Genomic DNA, 8,933 nt, shown 5'->3' on the forward strand with positions numbered 1-8,933 from the left:
CTAGTAAGTAGCACTACTCTCTACATTCATTGTATCCATCACATAAAATATTGGCGCTTTCGTAGGACATTAAGTTCTAAAATATTGCATGAATGTAATTTTTAACCACTAAAGTTGTCATAACCTATATATCATGAGTTTGAGTAGGGGAAATCACTAATACTTGCATTATGACGATCATTTCTTGCATCTTGTGTGCATTCAGAATACTTTTGCATTGTACTATTTTTTGTATGTACTGCCAGATGTAAAAAAAATTCTAATATTACTCAACTAAAAAATAGTTATATGTAATCTTCATTAAAATTGAAATTGATAACTTATAAAATTAAACAGCCACCGGTCATAATTATGTTAAAATACATTACTGATTACATAGAATAATATAAGTAAATCAAAATATCATTACAAAAATGGAGTATCTTTTATCTTTTTAACGGTCTTAATGTTGCTGCTTAGGTAGTGGAGTACCTCGTGGTTGGTTCAGTTAAAAGCAAACGCCACCATTTTCACCACTAACTCCCAGCTTTTCTCCTGTCCAGTCCTCACGTTTCCATTTTTTTCTGCCCTTCGTGTGTGAGTGGAGGAGTTTTTCCAATATATGGGAATGGGAGTGACGTCTGGTTTTTGTAGTGCCATCAAATTCTTGGATACTGTTTTACGCTATACCCACTTAATACTGCCAGTTTTGTGTAACAGAAATACTGCACAGTATACCTGTGACACTGAATAATCTCTCTCTCTCTCCTCTTTATTTCAAATCAGTCTTTCTTTCTCTCTCTTCTGTGTCTTGTACTGCTCGTTTCTGCTATAAAACCCCCATCCTTTTTCGGCCTATAGTTGATAACACATTCCTTTACTAGCCTCATACCACAAAATAGGAGATGGGTGTTCTAAAAAAGACTCTTCTTTTACTCTTTCTTTGTGTTTTTCTTGGAGATATTAGCCTCTGCTTTTCTTCCAAGGTAAATAAACTTTGGCTCTGTAGTCTGTATGTTGATATGGGTTTTTATGTGCTGTTATTGAGGGTGTATATTTGAATGATGTTTTGAAATGATGAATAGTTAGTAAAGTTGTGTTCTTGGTTTTTTTTTTCCAGTTATATGTGGTGTACATGGGAAGCAAAGATAGTGATGAACACCCAGATGAGATTTTGAGGCAAAACCATCAAATGCTGACTGCTATTCATAAAGGAAGGTCAGTTCTTGTTACCTTTAGCTATGAGGGTTTTTCCCTTTTTTGAGCTGGTTCATTGGGTTTTACACTGGTTGCTTTTAGCAAAAAAAACTGAAGTTGTAACTTTACAGCATTGAACAAGCCAAGACTTCACATGTATATAGTTATAGGCATGGTTTTAAAGGCTTTGCAGCCAAGTTGACTGAAGCACAGGCTTCTGAAATATCCAGTAAGCCCATGCCAAATGTTTTTCTTTAAGGTAATGATATGAATAAGTACTGAGAAATTTGTCTTTAATGTTAAAATAAAACAGAAATGCCTGGAGTGGTATCCGTGTTTCCAAATACTAAGAGGAGCCTACACACAACTCATTCATGGGATTTTATGGGGCTCAGTGATGATGAAACAATGGAAATTCCAGGTTTTTCTACCAAGAACCAAATTAATGTAATCATTGGTTTCATTGATACAGGTGGTTTCTCTGTTCCTTTTGCTTTAATTATCTTAAATTCTAGCAATCTTTTCCGAGTTAGGTGAAAGATATGATCGTTTAATGATGGAATGCACCAACCAAGTTAGTGTTGGTCCCTTCATTTAATGTATTGTCACTTAAAAGGGCTCTTGTCTCTGTTAGTTTTCTTAAGAAGAGTACAATAACATGACTTTGCAAAAGTGCTAAGTTTGTCATTTGGGTACATATGGCTGAACCTGAGGAAAGTAGTTCCTTTCATCAATCAATTCTTGTTTCAATCATTTTCGAATGATGAAATATGTTTGCTTAGATTTTTTTAAAACTCAAGTTTATGCAATTTCTTAGCTTCCCAGTTCATCTTTCTCACCTCTTCCCATATTTTGCCATTTGCATTTATGCCTAACAGTGTGCTTGAACTACTTGTAAATGTTACTTTATGGGAAGGGCCACTATACATTAGAGTGACATGTTTCAATGCAAATATTATCTCTGTTCACAACCTTATCAGTTTATCCTCAACCTGGTCCCCAGCTCCACTGTTTCCCTTGTTTTTCGAGCTAATTAGAACTTGAGGTTAAGCTCTTAAGATATTTAATGAAACAGGAATTTGGCCTGAGTCTCCAAGTTTTAGTGATACCAACATGCCTCCAGTGCCAGCTGGATGGAAAGGACAATGCCAATCAGGAGAAGCATTCAATGCCTCTATATGCAACAGGTTTTCTTTTGATTGGCAACCATCTCTTCTTTTGTTATTTAGATGATAAGTGCAATATGATTTGTCTTATGTAGGAAAATAATTGGGGCAAGATATTATATGAGTGGCTATGAAGCTGAAGAAGAAAATGGGAAGACCATGTTTTACAAGTCTGCTAGGGACAGTTCTGGTCATGGGAGTCACACAGCTTCAACAGCAGCGGGGCGTTACGTAGCTAATATGAATTACAAAGGTTTGGCAAATGGAGGAGCCAGAGGTGGTGCCCCAATGGCCAGGATAGCAGTGTATAAAACCTGCTGGAGTTCTGGTTGCTATGATGTTGATTTATTGGCTGCATTTGATGATGCAATTAGAGATGGGGTTCATGTCATTTCTCTATCTTTGGGCCCTGATGCTCCCCAAGGAGATTATTTCAATGATGCCATTTCTGTGGGGTCATATCATGCTGTTAGCCGCGGAATACTTGTGGTGGCTTCAGTTGGAAATGAAGGCAGCACTGGTTCAGCCACAAATTTAGCTCCTTGGATGATCACAGTTGCAGCCAGTTCAACTGATAGAGATTTTACTTCTGATATTTTACTAGGAAATGGAGTTCGGCTCAAGGTAATCCCAGTTTTCGACAAGTTTACATGTTATTATTATTCAATTTCTATTTTCTAATTAAGTTGTGGATATTTGGAAGGGTGAAAGTCTTAGCTTATCTCAAATGAATACATCTACAAGAATCATACCTGCTTCTGAAGCTTATGCTGGATACTTCACTCCCTATCAATCCAGGTGAATCATAAGGTACTTTCGCTGTTTGTTAAATGTAGATATGTATGCATTGACAATTATCTTAATTTACTTTTTTCCTTCCCTCTCTTTTCCACTAGTTATTGCTTAGATAGTTCTTTGAATAGAACTAAGGCCAAAGGGAAGGTGCTTGTGTGCCTACATGCTGGAAGCTCAAGTGAGTCAAAGATGGAGAAAAGCATTATAGTTAAAGAAGCCGGTGGAGTTGGGATGATCCTTATAGATGACGCAGACAAGGGTGTGGCCATCCCTTTTGTCATTCCTGCAGCAACTGTTGGGAAAAAGATTGGAAACAAGATCCTAGCTTACATTAACAATACACGGTTCACTTCCTTCTTCTTGACTTTTTGATGTTGTTAACTATCATCTCTTCCCAATCTCACATCTTATTATATTAACAGCCTCCCCATGGCAAGGATTCTCTCTGCTAGAACCGTTTTGGGAGCTCAACCTGCTCCTCGAGTAGCAGCATTTTCTTCAAGAGGTCCTAATTCTGTAACACCAGAAATTTTGAAGGTAATTTGTGCGCTAAAAATAGTAATATAGGGACTTAATTTCAACTGCCACTTGTTTTCAACAATGATCTCTCTCTGCCTTTGTCATGTAGACCAACAAAGTTTTATGTTGCATCCTGATATTTACTTCCTGGATCGTCAATGTGGTTGTGGATTAGTTCTTTGTTACTTTGCATTTTCTTTGGTTCTTACCTTATTTGAGGATTTGGCTTTTTCTTGCAAGTAATTTCCTGGCTGATTTGCCTTTGTAGCCTGATATTGCAGCTCCTGGATTAAATATCCTGGCAGCATGGTCTCCAGCAGCTTCTACTAAGTTGAACTTCAATGTACTCTCCGGAACTTCTATGGCTTGCCCCCACATAACAGGAGTTGTTGCCTTGTTAAAAGCTGTGCATCCATCTTGGTCTCCCTCTGCAATTAAATCCGCGATCATGACGACAGGTAGAATAAAAGCTTTTACATAATCTAACTCTTTCATTCAAGCCTTCAATGCACTAATCTCATCAATATTAATGCAGCTAAACTGTCAGATAAGCATCACAAACCCATAATAGTAGATCCTGAAGGGAAGAGAGCTACTCCATTTGATTTTGGTTCTGGCTTTGTTAACCCTACGAATGTCCTGGATCCTGGTCTTATATACGATGCACAGCCAGCAGATTACAGAGCATTTCTTTGTTCAATTGGTTATGATGAGAAATCTCTGCATCTGATTACAAGGGACAATAGCACCTGTGATCAAACCTTTGCATCACCAAATGGACTAAATTATCCCTCCATCACAATACCAAACCTCAGAAGCACATATTCAGTAACTCGAACTGTTACTAACGTGGGAAAAGCAAGAAGCATTTACAAGGCAGTTGTCTATGCACCTACGGGTGTCAATGTCACTGTGGTTCCCCGAAGATTAGCCTTCACTAGATATTACCAGAAGATGAATTTTACAGTGAACTTCAAGGTGGCTGCACCAACACAGGGATATGTATTTGGTTCTTTGACATGGAGGAACAAAAGAACATCGGTAACATCTCCACTTGTTGTCAGAGTGGCACATTCCAACATGGGTATGATGGTATAGTTGAGGTCAAGTGCTATTTATTGGGATAAAAAGTAACATATACTGCACAAAGTAGCTGTTGAAAATGGTTGCAGCAGCAAGAATTCAGTATCACTCTTGATAATCCCTTGAAATCAACACAAAATTCTTAGTAAAATACTTGTAGTTAGTTTTAGAATATGAATAACTAGTAATTCTTTATTCCATTTATCACTAGTTTTGAGTTTTAGTCCTTGCTACCTAGCTACCTTGTTAACTTTTCATAGCTTCTTGACAGGCATCATACTGCAAATTCTTTTAATTGTCTTGTAATTTTACATTATGGATTGGCATCTCTCCGTGTCTTTGCTTCCATCTCACCTAGTAGTTCATTCTTTAATGGAATATCTTATCATGTTGGTGGTATTAAACCCAAAAAACAAACAAAAAGCAATTTTCTTCTCAAACTTGGTTAAGTACAAGTCAAGAGACTTTCAACTGATCCAACATGCCAGACTCCACTGCAGGTTGAGTAAGATAACTTGAACAGTGTCTGATCCAGAAATAGACTTGAAAATAAGATTAAGGAGGGGGTTGGGAGGAATTTTAGACCGGGTATTCCCAATAAACATCCAATCAATATTATATAAGGTATTGCTACAATCTCCACTATCAAATGACATCTCAATTTTATGCTAGCAGAACTTGGATAGTTGTACACAATTCTGTATCTATATCCCCAATTTACTGAAACGCCCATTTAAACCATCATAATCGCTGGCCTTGGGATTGAGTGTCTGAAGGATCAACCAGGCCTTCCAACACAACAAGTTCATCAAGGAGTGTTAGTTTCTCATCTTCAAGGGCCTTAATCTCATCTTCGGCTTCACTCAATTCTTTACCAAGAGCAAAACTTTCCTCCTCCAGCAATAAATACTTTCTCCTTAATGCTCGATATTCATTTCCGGAAGTGGAAGTATCCGGCAAGAATTCAGGTGTTGATTTGTCGGTATGTTGGAATAATGGGGAAATTTCGTTTGATGGTACTCTTTTGGTGGGTTTTAGTCCATTTTGAATTGGCAGTGCATGAAAATCTTGTATCCTTTTTGCCTTATTCCCTTCTTTTTGCAGCACTGGAGCCTTCTGTTGTGATGTTTTCTTTTTTCGCATTTTGGAAGCTGACGCTTCCTCAAGTCCTCTAGGGTCTTGCATATCTCTATGTTTAATCTGCAAGCATAAACAACTAGCTATATCAGAAGGGTGCAAGTTGAAGAGAGCTGCAATGGTTATAATTATAAACCACAAGAATAATTAGAATCCAACTTCCAAACATCAGCAACAATTGCTAAAAGAAAAGTCATTTTGGTTAGCTCTGTCAGCCATGTTCATGTAAGGTCATGAAAAGCACCGAGTTGGTAAATGCTCATCCAACCAGAATTTGGTTTATATTTTTAGGTTCTTTCGTTCAGTCTCTACATGCTGACTGCGATCCCCCACCCGATTCCACACATGAAAACAAAAGGACTCTAAAAAGATAATGAGTAATTCCTGCATGCAGCCCGAGGTAAAATTCTGTTAAGTTCCGGTTATCATCTACTAAACTTTTTTTTTTTTTGGGGGGGGGGGGGGGTTGCAGAGGCTTTGAGAGATTCCCTCAGGAATTAACAATAAGTTCCGATTAGTAGAATAGGAAAGTCCAGACAAGAATAATGCCAATGTGATAGTTAAGGCATCGAAATCTAACAAGCAGAGGAGTAGAAAGGTCTCAAAGTAAAACCGATAAAAGAAAGCATCCGAAATAGCATCAGACAGTTAAGAGAGCAGCACTGATGATCCTATGCCTCCAAAAATAAGAATAAAAGAATAAATGAATTCCAGGTAACATACTTCAAAAATCGCTTACCAGTTTTATCAATTTCTAATAATTTCAAAGATATCAATATATCATAGTGGGGAAAAATTGAAGAGGACACCACAAATAGCATTTTTTTCCCGTTATACAAAACTTTGCAAATTCAGGGCACGCTGAAAAATCTCTCCCATGTCTAAAGTTTTGTCCTTCATTTGTTCTACCTTATCCATACATTTTAAAGTTTTACTTGAGCAAGACAATTTCATGATGCACTACTTCAAGATGCGAGCATATAATACCAAGGTCACACTGTTTTTGAGTTTTTTCTTTCACCCAAAATATGTTATCGTCTATTCTGGTCTGTATCGTTGGTTTTATTCTTTAACACAGAAGATAAAGCTTTACGTATAGCCCATCTAGAGGACGATGGGTTAAGCCCAGCCAAGCAGTAAGTCTCCTAGCATAACAAGAAGAATGTAGGATAAGAATTACAAGTAAATTTGTAAGTTATGAGAACTGATATTCCAGTCACTTTATTATATTTCTGGTTGGATGTAGAAAAGCAAGAAGGGCTCGGAAGCTATCACAGCTTGTTACTAAAGCATCCACAAATCATATGATTCCTATATCGAAGCAACCAATATTCTCTGACGTGTAACAGAAATATCCCTGTGTATACTTAAAACAATGACCTACAATGATTCAACAAAATAGGTATTGCGTCAATAAGGGAGGGACATTTCATTCAGATCTTTGTTATAAGAAAGTCAATTTTCTAGATTCAAACCACAATGGCCTCAGACTTTAGTTTTTTCAAATCTTAGAAAGGAAATTCATTTGTCAATTCTAAAGACTAGACATGCTTATAATGCCAGACATGCAGGCAAAATATCGAAATTCCACGTTGAATAAACCTATACTAACAACTGCAAGTTAAAGTCAATATTTTGACCAGAACTCTCTCTAGTAGCAATTAACAAAAATTGAATGGTCACATTACAGGGAAAATTCCTCCAATGAGACTGTCCTTTTTACAAGTGGGTATAAGATATTTCAATGAGAATCCTAAGAGAACTCTCTCTAGCTTTAAGAATCCTAAGAGAAGATTTCACAGTTTGAACAGCAAGATTGACTTTGATGAGAAATGGGAAGCATCTCAATGACAAAACATTTCAAATTTTCAGTGCAAACCTTAGTCTTGAATGACTCTAAATAAAAAGATAAAAAACCCCAAAAGGATCAAACTCAAGCCAAAAAGAGTATTGCACAAAAGCGCTAAGAGTTTGAAGCTAGACAGTGACTTGGGGAGATTCTAAATTTCAATAGTTATATGTGAAGATTTGAACGAATACCTGTGGAAAATACATGAATATTCTAAAACAGAATGAATGTGATATATCTACTCTAGTGTGTGGAAGAATTATTGTGGCTCTTTTAGTACGTTCTCTCTATTTTTCTTTTAGAAAACATTAGCAATCTTCTTCCTCCAATGTACATCATTATTTTGACATAAACATGTTAAAATCCTACTTTGTGATTAAATTAAAAAACCGTTTCTGTTCCTTAGCCATTTTATCTAGGAAGCTCGGAATAGGCTTATCATGAAATTAGGATAATCCGCAAGCTAATCTAATTAAAACACAAAACCCAGCAGAGTAGTGGCCATTGTTGCCCTCCTTATCCGGGCAAAACACAAAGCAGATGAATAAATCGAGTTAACCCAAATAATAATCCTCTTAAATTAAGGTAAAAGGAGAAGACAAATTCAACTGGGTCTATGAACCCAAGAACCCAACTAAAACTAGCAAAACAAGTAATAGGATCATATTATAAAAGCACCTCTTTTTCCCCTAAAATTACCTGTAACTGTCAATCTCCTTGAAATATCGGCAAATTCAATTGGGTCTGTGAAGTCAAGGCCCAAGAACCCTAAAATACCTGTAATTAGCGGCAAAATTGAGTGGCTGTCAATCTCCTTGAAATCTCAACTTCTCAGAGCTTACAGCGAAGAAGAAAGGGTTGGTGGGTTTTTGCAGTTTCCAAATTCCAATTTTGGACCTAAGCACTAAGCGAGAAAAGGACCCCAGTTGATAACGTTTCTTCTTCTTCATAGGACACTAGGACTACCTTTTGTCTCTCCAATTTTTTCACTTCTGGTAATTACCCTTTACACTTGCCTCCACTATATTTCAAAATATTGTATACTAGTATTAGTATCCGCACTAATCATGTCAAATATTTAAGTTATTTGAATTATAGGTAAATAATCTTAAAATCTGCATTTTATCAGTAAATATAGATAATTATTGAATATTAACTACATGAAAATAATTAATTATTTCTTCTATTTTTTTATACTATTCTTGTCG

At 36.6% G+C, this 8,933-nt stretch overlaps 2 protein-coding genes across 3 annotated transcripts; one reads left to right on the forward strand and one right to left on the reverse strand.

The window, feature by feature from the left end:
• Nucleotides 1–415: 415 nt before the first annotated feature.
• On the forward strand, nucleotides 416–5,092 carry LOC107784520 (subtilisin-like serine-protease S). 2 transcript variants are annotated; one of them, XM_016605664.2, is made up of 11 exons: nucleotides 416–965; nucleotides 1,100–1,197; nucleotides 1,308–1,405; nucleotides 1,490–1,648; nucleotides 2,252–2,363; nucleotides 2,438–2,966; nucleotides 3,046–3,140; nucleotides 3,239–3,481; nucleotides 3,560–3,674; nucleotides 3,925–4,114; nucleotides 4,192–5,092. In XM_016605664.2, exons 1-11 carry the CDS (start codon nucleotides 885–887, stop codon nucleotides 4,752–4,754), a joined length of 2,283 nt encoding a protein of 760 aa, XP_016461150.1. In that variant the 5' UTR covers nucleotides 416–884; the 3' UTR covers nucleotides 4,755–5,092. The 2 variants fall into 2 exon arrangements, with proteins under 2 accessions (XP_016461150.1, XP_016461151.1); XM_016605665.2 differs by having other exon boundaries at nucleotides 1,490–1,597.
• A 239-nt stretch (nucleotides 5,093–5,331) lies between these two features.
• LOC107784521 (uncharacterized) lies at nucleotides 5,332–8,624 on the reverse strand. Its single transcript, XM_016605667.2, has 2 exons — nucleotides 8,425–8,624; nucleotides 5,332–5,939 (listed from the first exon to the last, which is right to left on the reverse strand). Exon 2 carries the CDS (start codon nucleotides 5,922–5,924, stop codon nucleotides 5,481–5,483), a length of 444 nt encoding a protein of 147 aa, XP_016461153.1. The 5' UTR covers nucleotides 5,925–5,939; nucleotides 8,425–8,624; the 3' UTR covers nucleotides 5,332–5,480.
• Between the last annotated feature and the right edge of the window lie 309 nt (nucleotides 8,625–8,933).

The sequence above is a fragment of the Nicotiana tabacum genome, chromosome 3, assembly GCF_000715075.1.
Source record: "Nicotiana tabacum cultivar K326 chromosome 3, ASM71507v2, whole genome shotgun sequence".
Lineage (NCBI taxonomy): Eukaryota > Viridiplantae > Streptophyta > Magnoliopsida > Solanales > Solanaceae > Nicotiana > Nicotiana tabacum.

What these genes read in the sequence shown, in the direction of transcription:
- LOC107784520 (XM_016605664.2), top strand. Translation starts at nt 885, where the DNA reads ATGGGTGTTCTAAAAAAGACTCTTCTTTTACTCTTTCTTTGTGTTTTT. An exon ending in GAAATGGAGTTCGGCTCAAG is followed by an intron (nt 2,967 to 3,045) that starts GTAATCCCAGTT and finishes GATATTTGGAAG; the next exon opens with GGTGAAAGTCTTAGCTTATC. An exon ending in GCTTACATTAACAATACACG is followed by an intron (nt 3,482 to 3,559) that starts GTTCACTTCCTT and finishes TTATATTAACAG; the next exon opens with CCTCCCCATGGCAAGGATTC.
- LOC107784521 (XM_016605667.2), bottom strand. Translation starts at nt 5,924, where the DNA reads ATGCAAGACCCTAGAGGACTTGAGGAAGCGTCAGCTTCCAAAATGCGA.